The 23,118-nt window shown below is 44.9% G+C and overlaps 1 protein-coding gene across 1 annotated transcript in view; it reads right to left on the bottom strand.

Annotated features, from left to right (window-relative positions):
* The window catches only part of LOC144593406 (CUB and sushi domain-containing protein 1-like), a 1,892,487-nt gene that overhangs the window by 153,212 nt on the left and 1,716,157 nt on the right, over window positions 1-23,118 (bottom strand). The window contains exon 50 of the mRNA XM_078398909.1: window positions 7,753-7,938. Coding sequence (XP_078255035.1) covers window positions 7,753-7,938 — 186 coding nt within the window. The remainder of the gene's footprint in view (window positions 1-7,752; window positions 7,939-23,118) is intronic.

Genomic DNA, 23,118 nt, shown 5'->3' with positions numbered 1-23,118 from the left:
TAACTCATTTATCTATTTATTTTCTTTTATGTCTTAGTAAACCTTGTAAAGCGTCTTTGAGTGTTAGAAAAGCGCTATATAAATGTAATGTATTATTATTATTATCAATGGCAATGAATTCCACAGATTCACCACCCTCTGACTAGAGAGGGCCAAGCTAACGTGACTTCATCAAACTAAAGGACTTCCTCACAGCATCTCTGGCATGTCCCCCCAACCAAGGACACACTTTAGCAAAAGCTGTTCCACAATGTACCAAGGTTAGAAAAAGTTAGTCCTTTAATGCAGAAATGAAGAAATCCTGTCTCTGGTCTGCAGAATTATGGCAAAGATACTTGTCACTTAAGAGTAATAGATCATGTCAATGATGATTGGAAATAAATGTAAATGTAACAGTGTATAGTGGAAAAAACTCCTGCAGTAATTCATTTCTATTAGGCAGAATTTGTGCATTCCTTTCATATAATTGCATTTTCTACGTCTTAATCTAATCTGATGTGTAAAAAGCATAATCTAAATACCATTTAATCTAAATGATTCATTCCCCTCCGATTCCTATTACATGGATATAGAAATGAAAAATAGAATTAATCTTGAATAGCAATCGGAGTTTATAATGTAATCTCTACAATAAAACAGTGACCGTGCGGATGTCAAGTTAATTAGTTTTGTTCGGTTAGGTTCCTGGTGCTAGAAATCTGCAGGCATGATTTTCAGGAAATATTTTGGATTAATGCAACCCAGAGACTTCCAGAGAAAAAATCAAGGCGGATTCCAATGTAAAATTGTTGAAGATAAAATCATCTTATAAACGTCTACGTTCTGTTGGTGGATGAGAGTCCTTGGATTGTGGTTACTACGTTGTTTAAACCATCGAGCCACAAAATATAGTATTATATCTGCAGTGTTACTGACTCAAACATCGATATAACTAAAATTACGGATAGATATCCATAAGAAAGGTACAAAATGCGAGAGGAACTCAGCGGGTCAGGCAGCGTCTCTGGGGAACAGGAATAAGTGACGTTTTGGGTTGGAAACTTTTTTCAAACTGGAGATGAGAAAAGGCCACAATAAACCAGGGCCAGCAACAGATGACGTCAGGAGGTGTGGAGCCCATAATGGGCCATTGTTGGCTGGGGAAGAGGTGATAACAAGAGGGATACAAGGATGAGAACAGTGGAGCTAGCAGGATGTCTAGGGTGGGGGAGAAAGGGAATACAGGAGATACGTGAATTTAGAGAAATCAATATTCATACTGCTGGGTTGTAAGCTGCCCAAGAGAAATATGAGGCCCTATTCCTGCCATTGGCATTAGGCCTCACTCTGACAGTGGAGGAGGCCCAGGACAGAAAGGTCAGTATGGGAATGGGAAGAGAAGATAAAATGCTTGGCAACCAGGAGATCATGCAGGGCTAGGTGAACTGAGCGGAAGTGTTCAGCGATACGATCGCCATGTCTACGCTTGGTCCCACAGATATATACGAGTCCACACCGGGAGCACAGGGATACAGTAGATGAGGTTGGAGGAACCTCTGCAAGTGAACCTCTGCCTCACCTGAAAGGAAGGTCAGGGTCCCTGGATGAAGTCAAGGGAGGAGGTATGAGGTAGAAATCCACATTCCCATGACAATTACACTAAGCCTGCTACATGCTTAGCCTTACAAAGTTATATAGAGGGACGACGCAGCATGGAAACAAGCCCTTCGGCCCAACCCGTTTATGCTGGCCAAGTGGCCTAACCCAACTAGTCTCGCTTGCCTGCGCCAAGCCTGTCAGAACCTTGTCTGTTCATGTACCCGTCAAAGTGTCTATTAAATACTGTAAGGTTTAGAGGGATACGGAAAAAATGCGGGCATGTTGGACTAGTACAGATGGGGCATATTGGTCGGCATGCGCAAGTTGGGCTTTAGGGCCTGTTTCCACTATGGTTGATAAGTTCCAGGAGCAGAATTAGGCCATCTCATCAGCCTGTTCATGATCCATATCCCTCTATTCCCCACACTTCCACGTGCCTATCTAAAAGCCTGTTAAAAGCCAATATCTGCTTTTCACCGTACCTCGGTGCACATGATAATAATAAACTCAACCTAAAACCACACTGCATTTCACTGTTGGAAAGCTCCATGTTTCTCAATGAAAGAGAGAGTACTATTTTGCTCCTGGACTAATGTTTCTGCCTCCATCATCTCCCCTCACAATGCGTTCCAGGCCTCCAATACTCACTGTGTAAAAAACCTTGCCCCACACATCCCCATTATATTTTTCCCCAACCCACCTTATAGCTCTGGCCTCCAGTGTTGGACATTTCCACCAGGCTGTCTGTTCTAACTATGCTCCTGAGTAGTTTAGTTTAGAGATACAGCATGGAAACAAGCCCTTCGGCCCACTGTATCCGCACCGACCAGCTATCCCCGCAGATTAACTCTAACCTACACATACTAGAGTCAATTTTACATTGACTTCAAGCCAATTTATCCTACAAACCTGTATGTCTGGAGTGTGGTAGGAAACCGAAGATCTGGGAGAAAACCCACGCAGGTCACGGGGAGAATGTAAAAATTCCGTACAGACAGCACCCGTTGTCAGGATCGAACCCAGATCTCTGGCGCTGTAAGTGCTGAAAGGCAGCAACTCTACTGATGCGCCACCGTGCCGCCCTTTATTCAATAAAGATAGTTGTTATCTTGCTCTACATAGTCTGACCATGGTTGAATTCCACCCAAAAACAACGTGTGCCTGTCACTGCCAATGGATTAACTTCAAATAGCCTTTCACGTCTTTATTTCTAGGTTTAAATAAAATTGTCAAACATCAAAAAAGTGCCATCACTTCAGACCACAATTAGCTAAAGCAAATAATGCAATCGCAATTAACTTGTGAATTTAAAACACATTTATGTCCAGCTTAACAAATCAAAACTATGAGCTCCTTTCAAAAACCATACAAGGTTACACATACAGTGGCCATTTGATTATCACATTTCTACACCTTGTATTAATTTCAATTTGTGATGTCCTCATTGTATTTACTTCTTTTGATGGCTTGTTCTCAGCAGTTGGATCTCAAACATAAAATCCGTACTGTTTTGCCAATGAGTTAACTCGTCTTTACAGCTAATTTTCTGCATCATGGTTTGGGAACAGCTCCATCCGAGACCACACAAAATTGCAGAGAGTTGTGGACGTTGACAAGACCATCAGGCAAACCAACCTCCCTTCCATTAACTCCATCTACATTTCACACTGCCTCGGCAATGCCACCAGCATAATCAAGGACCCACTATCTTTTCTCCCCTCTCCCATCAGGCAAGCGGTACAAAAGTGTGAAAACACACGCCTCCAGATTCAGGGACAGTTTCTTCCCAGTTGTTATCAGGCAACTGATCCGTCCTCGCACCACTGGAGAGTGGTCCTGACCCCCCATCGACCTCATTGGAGACCCTCGGTCTGTCTTCAATTTGGACTTTACTAGGCTTTTCTTGCACTACACGTGCCCTTGCCCTTTATCCTGTATCTGTACACTGTGGACGACGATAGTAATCACGTATAGTCTTTTTGCTGACTGGATAGCACGCACCAAAAAAGCTTTTCACTGTACCTTGGTACACATGAGAATAATACACAAAACAAAAAAATATTTACCGTCAATTTACGGTCCATGTGTCTCAGTGAAAGAGACAGCGCTGTTTTATCCTGGACTAATCGCTCAAAAATAAGTAGAGATAATCAAACCTATGCAAGCATGATTTGGGTAAAAGATCTTCAGTATGGAGAAGAAAAAACATTCTGTTCTACCTTCAAAGGTAAGCTTTTTGTCAACCAGACTGCACCACTAATCGAAAAGAAACACTTTGACAATTGCAGTGGCGGCATGATGATGAGTTCCCGCCTCAGCACCACAGACCCGGGTTCAATTCTGACGATGAGGCGCTGTCCGTACGGAATTTGTACGTTCTCCCCATGCCCGTGTGGGTTTTCTCCGGGTGCTCCGGTTTCCTCCCACATTCCAAAGACGGGCAGGTTTATAGGTTAATTGGCTTTGGTCAAGATTGCAAATTATCCCTCGTGCGTAGGATGGTGCTAGTGTACGGGTTGGGTACCAGGGTTGTTTCGGTGCTGCATCGCTAAGCTAAACTAAAAACTAAAAGATTGAGCATGAAGGAGTCTGTTTAGTTCACAAAACAAACCACTGGAGGAAATCGGTGAGTCACGATTCCAGCATCTGCATTCTCCTTAGAGCTAGATAGAGCTCAGGGGGTCAGGGGGTATGGGGAGAAGGCAGGAACGGGGTACTGATTGAGAATGATCAGCCATGATCACATTGAATGGTGGTGCTGGCTCGAAGGGCCGAATAGCCTACTCCTGCACCTATTGTCTATTGTCTAAGTCCCCTGTTTACCTCTTGATTTCTGAAACCTTTGAGGAGATATATGATTTGCTTGCAGCCTGCCAATGAATAGTCTGTGTGCACAGCACAGTGATCCAAAAACATTAACAACTTTATTTACTTTGACGTAATAGGCATGGGAATCTAAATCTGGGCAAAGAGAAAGATAAAACTGAATCACAAAAGGTATATTAGTTACTGTGCACAGTTCGGGTCTCCATATTATGAGTTGGAAAAATGGTCGTAAAATAATGAGAATCAATTGTTCTCTCTATAAAAGGGAAGGTTAAGTTCTAAAAGAGGTCTTCAAATCTAGGGTACAGAAAACAGAGGGTGTTTGGATTTGGAGAAATCAGAATCAGGAATCATGAATGTGAAGTAGTAACTAATGAATCAAATGGGGAATTCAAGAATAGGCTGTAAGGATATGCACCATCTTCTGACCAGTTGATGGTGAAAGGAAGTTCATGTTCATAAATCAGAAGAGCAGAATTAAGCCATTAGGCCCATCAAGTCTATTCCACCATTCAATCAAGGCTGATCTATCTTTTCCTCTCAACTCCATTCTCCCCATAACCCTTGACACCCTTACTAATCAAGAACCTGTCATTCGCCTTAGAAATACCCAATGACGGCCTCCACAGTCGTCTGTGGCAATGAATTCCACAGATTCACCACCCTCTGGTTAAAGAAATTCCTCCTCATCTCCTTTCTGAAGGTACGTTCTTTTATTCTGAGGCTCTGCCCTCTGGTCCTAGACGCTTCCACTAGTGGAAACATCCTCTCCACATCACTCTTTCCAGGCCTTTCATTATTTGGTAAGTTTCATTGAGATCCCCCCTAATTTTTTCAGCAAGTATAAGCCCAGTGTCGTCAAACGCCCATCATATGTTAACTCAATCATCCCCAGGATCTTTCTGCTCAACCTCTGGACCCTCTTCAACGCCAGCACATCTCTCCTCAGATATCAGTCCCAAAACTGCCCACAACCTCCACAGCTGTCTGCTGAAAGCATGTCACTGCGAATTTGATTCTGATCTGAACAGAACAAGTATTTGCACCCCCTGCATGATGTAGGTTGAAGTTTACACAAGACCAGAAGGTCCACAGCACATAACCTCCCTGACCACCAGAAGGAAATGGAAGAGGAAGGAACAAGTCAGAAGATAGGAGTAGGAAGAGAGAGGATGAAAATATAAGTTGTAGCATAAGAAGTTTACTATTTAGGATGGCACAGTGGTAGAGTTGCTGCCTCACAGCACCGGACACCCAGGTTCAATCCTGACTATGGGTGCCGTCTGTCCGGTGTTTGTACGTTCTCCCAATGATTGCGTGGGTTTTCTCTGGGTGCTCCAGTTTCCTCCCACACCCCAAAGACGTGTGGATTTTTAAGTCAATTAGCTTCTGTAAATTGTCTCTAGTGTGCAGGGAGTAGATGCGAAAGTGAGATAACATAGCACTAATGTCAATGGGTGATCGATGGTCGGCGCGGACTTGGCAAGCCGATGTATCTCGAACTCTATGCTGTATATCGAAAACTAAACTAAAAATCATTTAGGATTGAGATGAGGCAAAATTTCTCCACACAGATTGCCAAACCTTTGGGACTCTCTGGTTCAATGGTGTGAAAGCTCAACTATTGAGTACATTCATGATTGATAGCAACAGGTTGCTGTGCATTGCAAGCATCAACGGGCATGGGAATAGAGCTGGAAAACAACACTGAGGTCATAGATCAGCCAAGACCTTGATGAATGGTGGAACAGACACAAAGGTCTCGGTAGCCTGCTCCTGCTCGTGAAGTTTGTTTGTAAGTTATTCTTAGTTTAGTTTAATTTAATTTAGAGATGCAGCGGGGAGGCAGGCTCTTCAGCCCATCGAGTCTGTGCTGACCAGCGATCACCCCGTACACTACCACAATTCTATGCACCAGGGACAATTTACAATTTTTACCAAGCCGAAGTAAGTAGTGATATAGCCAATAATACTTGGTGAGGGGGAAAGATTTAATTGAAAACTGAGGGGCAAAGTTTTTACACAGAGGGTGTTGGGTGTATGGAACGAGTTGTCAGAGGAGGTAGTTGAGGCAGGTACTATAATGACATTTATACGACATTTGGACAGCATGTCACTGCGAATGAGTGGACCCATTGGGCCCAAACCTCTCCTGCATTGGTGCAGCACTCTGTCCTCCCCTGCTCCCCCTTCCCTCTCCCCCCACCCTCCTCCCGCTCCCCCCAACTCCATCCCCCTCAACACCCCTTATCCTCCCTCCCCCCTAGGAGATAGATTAAAACTTTAAAATTTGAATAACTTAAAAAATATAACACCGATTTCAATGAAACTTCTTCCATTCACACTAAAGGGACAACGGTGAATAAGATGGACCTAAAATTGTCACACTATCGTGTACTGTTTCGGCGGTAGTTCAGGAACAAACAAACAAACAAACGAGTTTTAGTATATAGATGGGCAGGTGGGACGAGTGTAGATGGGGCATCTTGATCGCTGTGGGCAAGTTGGGCCGATGGGGCCTGATTCCTCACTGTATGACTCGAAGTAAATAAATACCCATTGTTTTTCTACCAGTTCTAGAGAAAATTAGAAGACCATGAGATAAAAATAATGGTGAGTCAGTCAACTCCTCATGCCTGTACTAATGGCCATTAAGATCATGGCTGACCATTTATATTTTCATCATATTTGGTGCTTTGCATCCCAGTGACTCTAACTAAATATTGTCTCCTCAAGTGGGGGGGGGGGGGGGGGGGGTATGGTGGGCAGTGGTAGAGTTGCTGCCTCACAGCGGCAGAGACCCAGGTTCCATCCAGATTACGGGTGCTGTCTGTACGGGGTTTGTACCTTCTCCCTGTGACTGCTTGGGTTTTCTCCAGGTGCTCCGTTTTCCTCCCACACTCCAAAAACGTACAGGTTTATAGGTTAATTGGCTTCGGTAAAAATTGCAAATTGTCCCGAGTGTGTGTAGGATAGTGCGAGTGTGTGGGGATCGCTGGCTGGTGTGGACTCAGTGTGCTGAAGGGCCTGTTTCCCTGCTGTATCTCTAAACTAAACCAAACTAAAAAAAAAACATGAAATAGAAATAATGGTGAGTCAGTCGCCCGCATTAACGTCCATTAAGAGGATGGCTGATCGTTTATGTATGCACCATATTCTGTGTTGCACGACTCTCTGACTCCAACTAAATATATCTGAAGAAGGGTATCGATCCGAAACGGCACCCATTCCTTCTCTCCTGAGATGCTGCCTGACCTGCTGAGTTACTCCAGCCGTTTGTGAAATAAATACCAACTAAATATATTGTCTGCTCAATGCAAGGTTTGCAGTGAGAGTGAAAACACTCACGTTTACAGTGTGGGGCCCTCCAGCTGTTGCTCCATCTTCCATCTTCCCTGCAAACAGCCACAGCCTGATGATCGGGCTCGAGTGTGAAGCCCTCATTGCACCGGTAGTTGACTTTGCTGCTCATGCTGTAATCCCTGCCGAACACCGAACCGTTGCCTGGTGTCCTCGGAATACCACACTTGATCGCTGCAAAAGAAGAAGCATCTTAAATTTAACTCTAAATCTAAATCAGCCCGAAGGGTCCTGACCCGAAACATCACCATTCCACATTCTCCAAAGATGCTGTCTGACGCGCTGAGTTTCTGCAGCATTTTGTATCTATTTTTGGTATAAACCAGCTTTTGTAGTCCCTTTCTATCACCTATCCATGTTCTCCAGGGATCCTGCCTGACCTGCTGAGTTTCTCCAGCATTTTATGTCTTTCTTTGGAATAAACCAGGTTCTGTAGTTCCTTTTTATCACCTACCCAGGTTCTCCAGAGGTGCTGCCTGATCCGCTGAGTTACTCCAGCATTTTGTATCTATCTGTGGTACAATAGATCGGCATGGTGGCACAATAGGGCGGCACAGTGGCGCAGCGATAGAGTTGCTGCCTTACAGTGAATGCAGTGCCGGAGACTCAGGTTCGATCCTGACTACGGGCGCCGTCTGTACGGAGTTTGTACGTTCTCCCCGTGACCTGCGTGGGTTTTCTCCGAGATCTTCGGTTTCCTCCCACACTCCAAAGACATACAGGTATATAGGTTAATTGACTGGGTAAATGTAAAAAAAATTGTCCCTGGTGTGTGTAGGATGGATAGTGTTAATGTGTGGGGATCGCTGGGCGGCGCGGACTCGGTGGGCCGAAGGGCCTGTTTCCGCGCTGTATCTCTAAATCTAAAAATCTAAACCTAAAAAAAAAATCTAAAAATCTACAATCCAGCATCTGCAGCTCCTTTTCATCACCTAGCCACGTTCTCCAGAGATGCTACCTGACCCGCTGGGTTTCTCCAGCAATTTGTTTCTTTCCTTCTTAAATTTAAACTTGACCTCATTCATGTCCCTCTTTGCGTTTTGGACACTCAAAACGCTTTCAAGAGCAATATTTCAGAACCTGTTAAATGATTTCTTGCATCATAGATTTTTTTTTCTTTATTTACATCTTTTTCAGTACAAAGCGGCATTAAAATAATTGATAAAGGAAATACAAGGTGAACTGAGCCTGCCATTTGACACAAATCAGGACGTCCTTGCAGCCATACACGACTTTTAATGATGCCAAATTTGGAGTTGTGTATGCAGGCTGTGCGTACATTTCTGGTTGCCCCATTCCAGGAAAGGCGGAGGCTTTGGAGAGGGTGCAGATGTTGAATAGAAAGCTGCCTGGATTGGAGAGGCTCAATCTGAAGAGAGGTTGGACAAGCTTTGATTGTTTTCTTTGGAGCATCAGAGGGGAGATCTGGTAGAAGCATATAAGATGATATAATAGGTGTAGATAGAGTAGACAGTCGGAGTCTTTGTCCCCAGTTTGGATATGCAAGACTAGAGGGCATAGCTTTAAGGTGAGGGGGGCAAAGTTTAAAGGAGATGTACGAGGCAAGTTGTTTTCAACAGAATGGTGGGTGCCTGGAACACACTGCCTGGGGTAGTAGTGGAGGCAGATGCAATAGTGGCATTTAAGAGGCTTTCAGATCTTTCATATGAAGAAAGACTGGATAGACTTTCCTATGAAGAAAGACTGGATAGACTTTCATATGAAGAAAGACTGGATAGACTAGGCTTGTACTCGCTGGAATTTAGAAGACTGAGGGGGGATCTTATAGAAACATATAAAATTCTTAAGGGGTTGGAGAGGCTAGATGCGGGAAGATTGTTCCCGATGTTGGGGGAGTCCAGAACCAGGGGTCACAGCTTAAGGATAAGGGGGAAGTCTTTTAGGACCAAGATGAGAAAACACTTCTTCACACAGAGAGTGGTGAGTCTGTGGAATTCTCTGCCACAGAAGGTAGTTGAGGCCAGTTCATTGGCTATATTTAAGAGGGAGTTAGATGTGGCCCTTGTGGCTAAAGGGATCAGGGGGTATGGAGAGAAGGCAGGTACAGGTTACTGAGCTGGATGAGCAGCCATGATCATATTGAATGGCGGTGCAGGCTCGAAGGGCCGAATGGCCTACTCCTGCACCTATTTTCTATGTTTCTATGTTTCTATCTGCAAATGGATCTGGATCGAGCAGAGGGATATGGATCATGTGCAGGCAGAGGAGATTTGTTTGTCTTGGCATCATGTGTGGCACAGACAAACAAATCTCCTCTGCCTGCATATGATCCATATCCCTCTGCTCGATCCAGATCCATTTGCAGATAGAAACATAGAAACATAGAAAATAGGTGCAGGAGTAGGCCATTCGGCCCTTCGAGCCTGCACCGCCATTCAATATGATCATGTGATCCCGCAAGATGTAAATGGAGATAAGGAAAAATAGAACTGGTGAATCTATGGTCAGGTGCCAGATTCGGACAAATGGGAACAATCTCCAAACTTATTTTAGATCAGTCTTGCGGGATCACTCAGATTATTGACTTAGGGTCAGTGTAGAGTGTTGACTGGTGAACGAGAACACATATAAAACTACTCAATGTGCAGGGATTAGTATTTGAGAAAGCTTACAGGACAACCAGTCGTTCCAAAGCTTACAGGAAAACCAAAGTACTGGAGGAACGCAGTGGGTCAGGCAGTATCTGTGGAGGGAATGGACAGATGACGTTTTGGGTTGGGGTCCTTCTTCAGACTCATCGAGTATGGAAAAAAGAGGCAGGGGACATGTCAAAGCCTAGCAAGTGAGAGGTAGACTCTGGTGGGGTGTATGAATAAGGAATGCTCTCAGTTACGGGTATTCAGATTGATTCGGCAGTTTTGAGAGATAGATCGATCTAGTTGCCTATCAAAGATTAGGATAAGAGAATTAAAGACTTTGTGGCCAAGTTTGCAAATGATACGAAGATAGATGGAGGGCAGGTGGTGTAGAGGAAGCAAGGACTCTGCAGAAGAACTTAGACAGGTTAGGAGAGTGGGCAGAGAAGTGGCAGATGGAATACAGTATAGCAAAGTGTGGAGTCATGCATATTGATAGTAGGAATAAAGGGATAGACTATTTTCTAAATGGGGACAGAATTCAGCAATCGGAGATGCAAAGGAACTTGGGAGTGCTGGTGCACGATTCCCAAAGAGTTAATTTGCAAGTTGAATTGGTAGTAAGGAAGGCAAATGCAATGTTAGCATTTATTTAAAGCAGGCTAGAATACAAAAACTAGGATGTAATGCTGAGGCTTTATACGGCACTGGTCAGACCACATTTTGAGTGTTGTGAGCAGTTTGGGCCCCACATCTAAGGAAGGATGTGCTGGCATTCGAAAGGGTCCTGAGGAGATTTACGGGAATGATTCCAGGAATAGGGTTAACACGATGCCTCAGAAAAGCCACCAGCATCCACAAAGACTCTTCACACCCCTGCAACAGTCTGTTCGAACTTCTACCATCGGGCAGACGATACAAGGCCTACTGCGCCCGCACCTCCAGACTCAGGAACAGCTTCATCCCCAGGGCCATAGCTGCTATGAACCGGTCCTGCTGAGCCGGATGGTCACATCGCACAGTGATCCGGCACAGATCTACTTGCACTTTATTCTGACTTAAAACTGTTACAATTTGTTTCGTTGGGTTGTTGTTGTTTAAATTAATTAAATTATTGATCGTTTGGGAGGCGCATTCCCAATCTCGTTGTACCCCTGTACAATGACAATAAAGATATATTGTATTGTATTGTATGAGCATTTGAAGGCAGTGGGCCTGTACACGCTGGAGTTTAGAAGGATGAGGGGCACCTCACTGAAACTTACCGAATAGTGAAAGGACTGGATGGAGTGAATGTGGAGAGGATGTTTCCACTAGTGGGGGAGTCTAGGTCCAGAAGTCACAGCTTCAGAATAAAAAGACGGGTCTTTAGAAATGAGATGAGGAGGAATTTCTTTTGTCAGAGGCTGGTGAATCTGTGGAATTCATTGCCACCGATAGCTGTGGAGGCTGTCAGTGGATATTTTTAAAGCAGAGTTTGACAGGTTTTTGATTCGTGAGGGTGTCAAGGGATATGTGGAGAATGGGATTGAGACGGAAAGATAGATCAGCCATGATTGAATGGCAGAGTAGACTTGATGGGCCGAATGGCCTAATTCTGTTCTTATGAATTATGAACTTATCATTTATGAACCTGAGATGACTGACAACACACGAGTGGAAGCCTGTTGAAGCTCTGAATTATTCATCATTGTTTCTTAAACTCTGTGTAATCTGCTTCGGTTATGTTTTTATTCCAGTCATATCACCTCCATTCCTGGAAGATGACAAGAGTCAGAATACAAAACAGTTTTAATATTCAGAAACACAAATTAGATCCATTTCAGAAAGTAATTTTCACGAGGCGTATGAATAAAATTGTCTGTGCATTTCACACACCAGCCTAGCAATCACTCGTTGCTAATGTTTCACAGGGAATGCAACATTTACCAAATCCATTTTCTCCCTGGTTCCCTCGATTCTGATAATGCTGTTACTTTCCCTACCTACTTACTAATTTGACACTTATTCACCCTTTATCATTCTGTTTCTTTCCCACTGGGTAGGTTGTAAGGGACTTCATGGTCTCTATAACAGGAGTCTGGAGAGCAGAGGGATCTAGGAGTGCATTTTTTTCTGGGGAGGTGAGGAGGGAGGAATGGGGAGATGAGGGGGAGGGGGGTGCTGGCTTAGAAAGCAACTTGTGAAGAGGCACTATTGAGAGATTCTGACCTCCCATCTACCTCATTGGTGATCTTCTAACTATCTTTAATCGGACTTCACCTTGCATTAAACGTTATTTCCTTTCTCCTGTATCTGTACACTGCAGACAGCTTGATCGTAATCATGTATAGTCTTTTCGCTGACTGAACGGCACACAACAAAAGCGCTTTTCACTGTACCTCGATACATGTAATAATAATTAACTAAACTTAAAAAAAACCCTAAATCATCAAACAATTCATGAAGACCTTCCAACACAACTTGTTGGCATTTTTATGCATCAGTATTGACAGGTGCCTTTAATTCATTCCTATTCTTGCTATTGAGGGCGTGCAGCGTAGGTTCACTAGGTTAATTCCCGGAATGGCGGGACTGTCGTATGTTGAAAGGCTGGAGCAATTAGGCTTGTATACACTGGAATTTAGAAGGATGAGGGGGGATCTTATTGAAACATATAAGATAATTAGGGGATTGGACACATTAGAGGCAGGAAACATGTTCCCAATGTTGGGGGAGTCCAGAACAAGGGGCCACAGTTTAAGAATAAGGGGTAGGCCATTTAGAACGGAGATGAGGAAGAACTTTTTCAGTCAGAGAGTGGTGAAGGTGTGGAATTTTATTTCGGAGTCACGTGAGTGACTACGTGAAGACCCCGTCCAGCACGCATGCGCGACATTAGCGTTCACGCAGTGCACCCGCGACGAACGGGAGTTCAAGGTGCTCCCGCTACAAACTAAAAAGTCGGGCCGACAGGTAAGTCTACCGTGGCCGTGAGTATTTTCTCTGGTCTGCTTTAGGCACACAAGATGAGCAAGACCAGAGGAAATAAATTTCAGCTTGCCCCCGTTCGTCTTCCGTTGAGGAACGTTCTTTGGAGGGGGGGCAAGAGGCGGCAGCAACTACCGAGCCGAGCCCAGCACCGCTAGTGCAGCCTGAGCAGCGAGCTGGAGGTACCTGCAGCCAGAACCGGGCGGTAGTGTCCGACGTTTCGGATGAAGATGCCACACCGCTACACAGCGGCACTGGCAGCCGCCTAAAGCCAAACGGCTTATGGAGCAAATGCTCCAGCGAGATCTGCTGAGAGAGCAGCAGCAGACTCGCCAAGGGAGGGCCCAGAGCGCCCAGGCACTCTCGCAGTGCCCTTTGTGGCACTGGCCATTGCCTCACCTTCTATTGAAGGCAGCATTGGCGACCAGGTCTGGGCTGGTCAACAAGATGGGTTCTTGGCTGAAGATCTCCGGAGTACGCAGGGTGTACAGGATCAGGAAGAGCTGCTGGGTGTGGTCAACCGCTACGTGGTCATTCCACGAGGGGGTCGGCTTTTAGAGCCAAAAACTTGCAGCCAGCATTGACCACCTGTCCTCAAAACCCCTACAAGAACGGGTGGTCAATGAGGCTCTTAAACTATATTCAGCCCCAGAAAATTGTACATCATTGAATGTACCAGCTGTAAACAGCCAAATTTGGGGACATCTGGGGCAGAACATCAGGAACCTGGAGTTGAAGCTCCAGAAAATCATATGCTCGGTCCATTGATGGTGTGGACATCTCCACAAATCAGCAAGATACATTAGCTCTGCTGTGCACCACTCAATATGAGATCATCAAGCCTGCCCTCAACCCTAAGTTTGCAGGCTTGCAAAACACCGGGTTCAGAACCTCCAATTCTGCTTTTTGTAAAGGACCTTCCAAAAAAGGTGAAAGACCTAGAGGAAGAGTCCAAGACCTTTGGTCTCGTGAGGGCAGGTTTAGGACCGAGCAGACCCAACAAACCCAGGCGGCAGTACCCCACGGCGTCCACCAGTCGTCGACCACCATATGGGACTGGTGAAAGCTCGGGGCCCGCAACCATTCCCCGTAAGCCTTTTTTAGGCCAGGGCCCAGAGCGGACCCCATGGAAAATGTGCCACCCCCAACAACATCAACGCCAACAGCAGGCCTCTACAGCCCAGCAGACACCTCATCGTCCAGCGAAGAGGCAGAAGTAGCACCAGTAACCATGGAGGTAGGTGGGTCTGGTCCCTCTCAGCATATGACCAGTACGGGCTCTATACTATCAGGGGGGAGATTGCACTGGTTTTTGGATGCATGGGAAACCATCATTAATGACAAGTACATACTAAGCTGCATTCATGGCTATAAAATTGACTTTGTTCATAAAAATATTCCGCCAGTTCAGCTTATACCCCAAAGGGTATTCACCCTCTCACTCAAAGAGAAACAAGAGGGTCAAGCTGAACTTATGAGGCTACTAGCAAAAGGTGTCATTGAAAGAAAAACATGAACCTTTGGAATTTGTGTCTAATATTTTCACTAAAACTAAAAAAGATGGTGGATGTCGCATCATCATTGACTTAACTACGTTTAACGAGTCAGTTAACTATACACATTTCAAGATGGAAACTTTTGAAACCGCCAGACTTTTGATTTCTAGAGGGTACTTTCTAGCAGGCATTGATTTAAAAGATGCTTACTACTCAGTACCCATACACAAGGAGCATCGTAAATACTTAAAGTTTATCTGGATGAAACAGCTATGGCAATTTAAAGCCTTACCAAACGTTTGTTTGAAACTTTGGGGTTTGTCATACATCCAGATAAATCCAATTTTACACCGTCCACTACCATGGACTATCTTGGATTTACGATTGATACTGTTCGCATGTTTGTAACTCTGCCGAAGGGGAAAGCATCAGAATTGGCACTATCATGCCACGAACTAATGAATAAACGTCAGCCAACCATACGGCAGGTAGCTAGAGTTTGGTAAAATGGTAGCAGCTTTTCCAGCTGTACAATTTGGACCTTTGCACTACCAAAAATTTACAAAGAGCAAAAGTGCACGCACTAAAGCAAAACTCAGGTCACTTTGACCGAGCCATGTATTTAACTGCTGAATCCATTCCAGAGTTACAATGGTGGACAAGGAACATTAGGCTCAGTTCCAGTCCCATAATAATAACCAACCCAGTATTAGCCATGCAAACGGATGCCAGTGCTTTGGGCTGGGGAGCAACTAACATACAATCCAGCACAGGGGGCAGATGGACTAATTCTAAATCATCTTGCCTACAGACACGGGGTATCAACTATTTAGAAATGTTGGGTGCGTTTTATGGTTTAAAAGCATATTCATCTAATACGCATCATGCACATGTCCGGTTGCAATTAGATAATACCACGGTGGTGGCTTATATCAAACACATGGGTGGTGTAAAGTCGATATCGTGTGACAAATTGGTCAACCTAATCTGGCAATGGTGTGTCGAAAGACATACTTGGTTATCAGCAACTTACCTACCAGGTAAGCAAAATACAGTGGCAGACACCAGGTCACGCAAATTTAACGATAACATCGAATGGATGTTAAATCCCAAAGTATTTGCCGAAATTACAAAGCAATATGGCACACCAGATATCGACCTATTTGCATCCAGGCTGAATCACCAGGTACCAACATATGTCGCTCGGGAACCAGACCCTGAGGCAGCAGCAGTTGATGCATTCACGCTGCATTGGGGGAAAATGTTCTTTTATGCTTTTCCTCCCTTCTGCCTCATCAGTCGGCTGTCACGCAAGATTCAATTGGATTCCGCTTCAGGAATCTTGATAACACCCGACTGGCCTACACAGCCATGGTTCCCAGTGGCCCTCGACATGGCTGTCGAAACACCGTTGGAATTCCCCAGCAGTCCGGAATTATTAATCCACCCAGTGTCAGGCATTAGTCACCCGTGCCATGACAGAGTCAATCTCCTGGCTTGCAGATTCTAAAAAGACCTCTACTGGGCCTGGGACTGTCTGAGGACGCCATCAACATGATGACCGCATCCCACCGGGAGTCCACCAGGAGACAATACCTGACCAACATAAGGAAATGGGAACGGTATTGCTCCAAAACAGGAACTACCTACACTACAGCGACAGCCACCAGTGTTGTGGAGTTCCTGGTTGGATTACATCGGGAAGGACTCAGCTACAGCGCCATAAATACAGCCAGGAGTGCGTTGTCAGCTTATTTGGTTCCAGCAGCAGGACAACTGACTTTGGGGTCCCATCCATTAGTGGTAAAAATCATGAGGTGCATTTTTTAACACCAATTCCCCCAGACCAAGGTACACTCAGATCTGGGATGTCAGCATTGTGCTGACGTACCTTAGGGGATGGCCACCGCCCAGGGCACTCACGCTGGAACAACTTACACTGAAATCAGTCATGCTCATGGCACCAGTGTCAGCTCAAAGGGTACAGTCCCTCCACCTTCTGAGGCTGGACAGCATGACAGAGTCATTGGACTGTTTCACATTCCATATTCAGGGACTGGTCAAACAAACTAGACCAGGTACCACGCCTCCAGTCATGGAGTTCTGGGCATATTCATCTGACCCACGGCTGTGTGCCAAGACCCATCTCGCCAATTACATAGACACAACATACAACTTAAGAGGGAGAGAAAAAGCCTTATGGATAAGCCACAAGAAGCCTCATGGTCAGGTGACGAGCCAAACCATTTCAAGGTGGCTCAAGCAGGTGCTTAAGTCCGCAGGAGTGAATACTAATGTTTACAAATCTCACTCCACCAGGGCTGCATCTACGTCGGCGGCTAGTCGAATGGACGTGCCTATCGACCATATTCTGGCCAGACCAGGATGGTCCTCGGAAAGAACTTTCCAAAGGTTTTATAATAAACCGCTGGCGCAACCTGCTACATTTGCAGACAGAATTTTAGAGTCTGCAGATAATATTTAATTTGAGCCCTGGGGAGCTCTCTGTTCTTTGTTGTCATTAATAAACCTTTTTTGTTCACAAACAGGGTTCTTGATTGCGATAACATACTTCCTCCCTCTAAGGTCTTCAGACAGTGAGTGAAGCATGAGCTGGTACACGGTTCGGAATCACAGAGCTTTGAAGTCTTCACGTAGTCACTCACGTGACTCCGAAATAAAATAGTAAGATTAAATGAGAACTTACCAGTTCGAAGTTTGATCTGTATTTTATGAGGAGTTACGATGAGGGACTACGTGCCCTCCGCTCCCACCCTCTTTTATACAGATCAACTGGTAATTAAGTTCTTATCCTTTCTTTACTATGTTTATTTCAATCATTGTGTTTTTTCTGTGAATCCACACCGCTGCTTTGAAGAATGTCGCGCATGCGTGCTGGACGGGGTCTTCACGTAGTCCCTCATCGTAACTCCTCATAAAATACAGATCAAACTTCGAACTGGTAAGTTCTCATTTAATCTTACTATTCTCTGCCTCAGAAGGCAGTGGAGGCCAGTTCGTTGGATGCTTTCAAGAGAGAGCTGGATAGAGCTCTTAAGGATAGCGGAGTGAGGGGGTATGGGGAGACGGCAGGAACGGGGTACTGATTGAGAGTGATCAGCCATGATCGCGTTGAATGGCGGTGCTGGCTCGAAGAGCTGAATGGCCTACTCCTGCACCTATTGTCTATTGTCTATTGTCTATTGTCTATTCTTAATTTGGCTTTAGAGTCAGTTAACTTTCATTTTTTATATTAACAGAATGTGCGGAATCATGTTGATTTTGCCATTCAATTAGATCTGGTTGATCAATACCTTCACTCCCATCAAAGTACTTTGGTTCCAGATTCCTTTCCAAATGAAAAAAACCCAACAGCGTGCAAAAGGGTCCCGATTTGAAACGTTTGCAGATGCTTCTTGACCTGCTGGGTTTCGACGGCACTTTGTTTTGCAAATAAAATTGCCAATCTTAATTCTGGGATTTCCATTTAAGCCAATCCCAAAAAGATTTTTGATACGTTCACAAGTCATTGGAGCAGAATTAGGCCCTTCAGCTCATCGAGTCTACTCCACCATTCGATCATGGCTGATCTATCTTTCCCTCTCAACCCCATTCTCCCGCCTTTTCCCCATAACCTATGACGTCCTGATTGATTAAGAACCTATTAATCTCTACCTTAAAATACCCAATGACTTGGCCTCCATTGCCATCTGGCACAATGAATTCAACAGTTTCACCACCTTCTGACGAAACAAATTCCTTCTCATCTCCTTTCTAAAGGTACATCTTTGGATTCTGAGGCTGTGCCCTCTGATCTAAGACTCTCCCACCAGGGCGGCACGGTGGCGCAGTGGTAGAATTGCTGCCTCACAGCGCCAGAGACCTGGGTTCAATCCTGACTACTGGTGCTGTCTGTACAGAGTTTGCACGTTCTCCCTGTAACTGCGTGGGTTTTCTCTGGGTGCTCCATTTTCCTCCCACGCTCCAAAGACGTAGAGGTTTGTAGTTTAATTGGCCTCTGTAAATAATAAATTGTCCCTGGTGTGTGTAGGATAGAGCTAGTGTATGGGGACCATGTGTCGGCACAGACTCAATGGGCCGAAGCCCCTGTTTCTGTGCTGTATCTCGAAACTAAACTAATCTTACCTATCAATAGACAATAGACAATAGGTGTAGGAGGAGGCCATTTGGCCCTTCGAGCCAGCACCGCCATTCAATATGATCATGGTTGATCATTCCAAAATCCAAAATCCAAAATAGCTTTATTTGTCATTCGTTCCGAACGAGATTACTTAGCCAGCAGTACAAAAAACACAAGACACAACCCCAACACAAACATCCATCACAGTGACTCCAAACACCCCCTCACTGTGATGGAGGCCAAAAACTTCCCCTCTCTCTTCCCCCATGCCCCTCCCACGTACAGACAACTCGACCCCTACCGAGGCGACCGACCCGCACAGCCCTCGCAAGGAGATGGAAAGTCCACACGGCCGAGCCGCACCGGGCGATGGAAAGTCCCGCGGCCGCGCCGTGCTGGAAAGTCCCGCGGCTGAGCCGCGCCGGGCGCTGCTCAATCAGTACCCCGTTCCTGCCTTCTCCCCATACCCCCTGACTCCGCTATCCACAACCATACTAACCAGGCCTTTCACTATTGGGTATTATCACTATTTTCGTGCCAATTATTTACTCTTCCCCCCATCTTGGGTGATAAACCGCTATATGACAATCTCTTGGATGGTCTACATCTATGGAACCTGCACCTGAAACTGGTTCTTTTTCCATTGATGCTTTCTGACCATTATATTTTATTTCCCAGCTATCTTCACTTTATTTCAGATTTCCAGCATCTGCTGCTATTGTTTCATTTAAACTTGCCTTCATCTAGTCTATAGATTATCTCCCTTCTCTCCAGCTCTGATCTGTTCTGTACCTTTTCATACTGTTAGTTTCCTTCTCCCCTCACTCTCAGGCTGAAGGGGGTCTCGACCCGTAACATTACCCATTCCTTTTCTCCAGAGATGCTGCCTGTCTCGCTGAGTTACTCCAGCATTTTGTGTCTATCTTCGGTGTAAACCTGCATCTGCGGCTGCTTCCTACACAACCCTTCTCTCCTTCCATTGCTTGGGACTCCTCTCCAAAGCCCATGTTGAGAATTGCTCCGAATCCTTCCATATCCTTCAATCATCTTAAAAATTTCAATAAGATCGCCCATTAATATTGCACAGTTAAGATGTACAAGCCGCACACATAAACCAACTGTGCAAGCATATACGCAGGTTTTCTTTCTCCCCGACCATTTTTCGAAACCGCCTTTATATCTTGTCAAAAATGTAATTTCTGCATTTTTGGTAAATTGTAGTCCCTGCCTCAATCCCACCGGTGATTTCTTTAAAGTTCTGTAAAAGAGCAGCTTTGGGAGAATTCAAAAGGTAATTTTGCTTTTTCTTGTGACCTGACTCCAATATTTCATTCACAGGGCCAACAATTGGTGGCAATATTTTTTAAAATAGAATCGCGAAACTACATTTGTTTAAGGCTTGACTCTCACGTTATCAAATACCGATAACCTGAGATGCATGAGGTGTGGTGTCTCAATGTACAGACTACACCGATTACTGTTGTAGAACTGGGATTGTCACTGCAGATAAATGAAGACAAAGTGGTTGGAATCAATCTTACTATTTACAAGATGTCTAACTTGCTGCTTTAACTGTGTCTTCAAATTAGAATCATTTATTTCCTGGTGTTTAAATCAATTCTTCATGTCTGCAGGTCAATCAAACCCACATGGTTTAACTCCATTTAACTCAATTTGTTGTGTGGAAACAATCCTGTAGTTATTACTTAGTCATAGAGTCATAGATGCATAGAGTGATACAGTGAGGAAACAGGCCCTTCAGCCCAACTTGTCTTCACCAGCCAACATGTCCCAGCTATACTTGTCCCACCTGCCCGCGCTTTGTCCATATCCCTCCAAACCTGTCGTATCCATGTACCTGTCTAACTGTTTCTTAAATGTCGGGATAATCCCAGCCTCAACTACCTCCTCTGGCAGTTTGTTCCATACACCCACCTCCCTCCGCCCCCAAATGTGCCACAGGTTCTGTACTTGATCACAATGAACAAAACATCTCCATCGCAAAACCATGAAGATTTATGATACTGCTGTATCTAACGGCAATGACAAACCAATCAACATGTTGGTGCATGCATGGATTGTACAAAATAACCGAGGCAATCCCAAATAACCAGTCACTGAATAAGAGTAGTAGTCAATATATTGGATTGCAATAGGAAATGGAAAAGGAATTTGTGAAATGCATCAAGGATTGCTCCACAGAGCAATATATTACAAATCTACCTGGGAACAGGCTATTTTGGATGTCGTTATGTGCAATCGTTTAGGTTTAATAAACAAACTTGTGGCAGTAATAACTACAGCATGGTTTCCACACTACATCCCTTGCAATATGGCCCTATGGGTAACAGAAATTCACCCTTAAAGAACTCACAAATTACTACCTGAAATTTGAGACACAGAATAAAATTCATTCTCATGGAGTTTATGTGGTAAAAAAGCAAATAAATCAACACTTTTTATCCAAATTGCATTTCTTAACACATGCACAGATGAGGTGGTTTTGGTTGACATAAATTCTCAACGCAATCTGTTTTCTGGGAGTACAACCCTTCTGCAATACGGAGGTGGTCTGGACATAGTTTTAGTGTAAAGTTCATAAGTTATTGGAGCAGAATTAGGCCCATCAACTCTACTAGGTTAATGGTGTACCCAAGATAGACACAAAGTGTCTAACTCAGCGGTCAGGCAATAGACAATAGACAATAGGTGCAGGAGGAGGCCTTTCGGCCCTTCGAGCCAGCACCGCCATTCAATGTGATCATGGCTGATCATTCTCAATCAGTACCCCATTCCTGCCTTCTCCCCATACCCCCTGACTCCGCTATCCTTATGAGCTCTATCCAGCTCTCTCTTGAATGCAGCATCTATGGAGAAACAGGATGGGTGATGTTTTGGTTCAGGATCCTTCTTCAGTTTCCTTTCGAAGGCTTCGGAAGTTCGGCATGTCCCCTAACAACCCTCACCAGATGCACCGTAGAAAGTATTTTATTGGATCGCATCACAGCATGGTTTGGAACCAGCTCCACCCACGACTACAAGAAATTGCAGAGAATTGTGGTCGCAGCCCAGACCATCACACAAACCAACCTCCCTTCCTTGGACTCCCTTTACACCTCACACTGCCTATGCAAGACCACCAGCATAATCAAGGACAAGTCATAACCTGGCCACTCCCTTTCCTCCCCTCTCCCATCAGGTAAAAGGGTACAAAAGTGTGAAAATGCACACCTCCAGATTCAGGGACAGTTTCTTCCCAGCCTTTATCAGACAACTGAACCATCCTATCACCAACTACAGAGCGGTCCTGATCGCCCATCCACCTCATTGGAGACCCTCGGATATCTTAGTTCAGACATTACTGCGGGTGGCTCGATTTTAATCGTGTAATATCTTCCCACTGACTGATTAGTACGCAACAAAAGCTTTTCACTGTACCTCGGTACATTTAACAACTTGAAGGAGAGGTCGGGTGAGCTCTCTTGAAACGGTAATAGAGACGAAGACTTAAGATTGGAAAATGCAGGTTGGTCACTGATGCTGTCAGAAATGAGTTGACATCAGCATTGAGGGGTACCCTGGCTGCTACGACAGTCACAGATATGGTATCGAAGCAGGCCCTTCAGCCCACTGAGCCCACGCTATCTGCCAAATACCCAACATAACACTAACCATACTAATTAATCATTACATAGAAACATAGAAAATAGGTGCAGGAGGAGGCCATTCGCCCTTCGAGCCAGCACTGCCATTCATTGTGATCATGGCTGATCGTCCACAATCAGTAACCCGTGCCTGCCTTCTCCCCATACCCCTTGATTCTGCTAGCCCTGAGAGCTCTATCTAACTCTCTCTTAAATTCATCCAGTGATTTGGCCTCCACTGCCCTCTGTGGCAGAGAATTCCACAAATTCACAACTCTCTGGGTGAAAAAATTCCTTCTCACCTCAGTTTTAAATGGCCTCCCCTTTATTCTAAGACTGTGGCCCCTGGTTCTGGACTCCCCCAACATTGGGAATATTTTTCCTGCATCAGTATGAACAGTCTGATTGGATGACATAATGATGTGCTCACGGATGGTGGGAACAAGGGTACAGCTATCCAGAGGGTGGAGCAAAATGGCCTCCAGATAGAGAATGAAAAGCGACGG

The sequence above is a fragment of the Rhinoraja longicauda genome, chromosome 5 (assembly GCF_053455715.1).
Source record: "Rhinoraja longicauda isolate Sanriku21f chromosome 5, sRhiLon1.1, whole genome shotgun sequence".
Classification (NCBI taxonomy): domain Eukaryota; kingdom Metazoa; phylum Chordata; class Chondrichthyes; order Rajiformes; family Arhynchobatidae; genus Rhinoraja; species Rhinoraja longicauda.
Note: the sequence above shows the minus strand (reverse complement) of the source record. Positions and strands in the feature narration are given on the sequence as shown.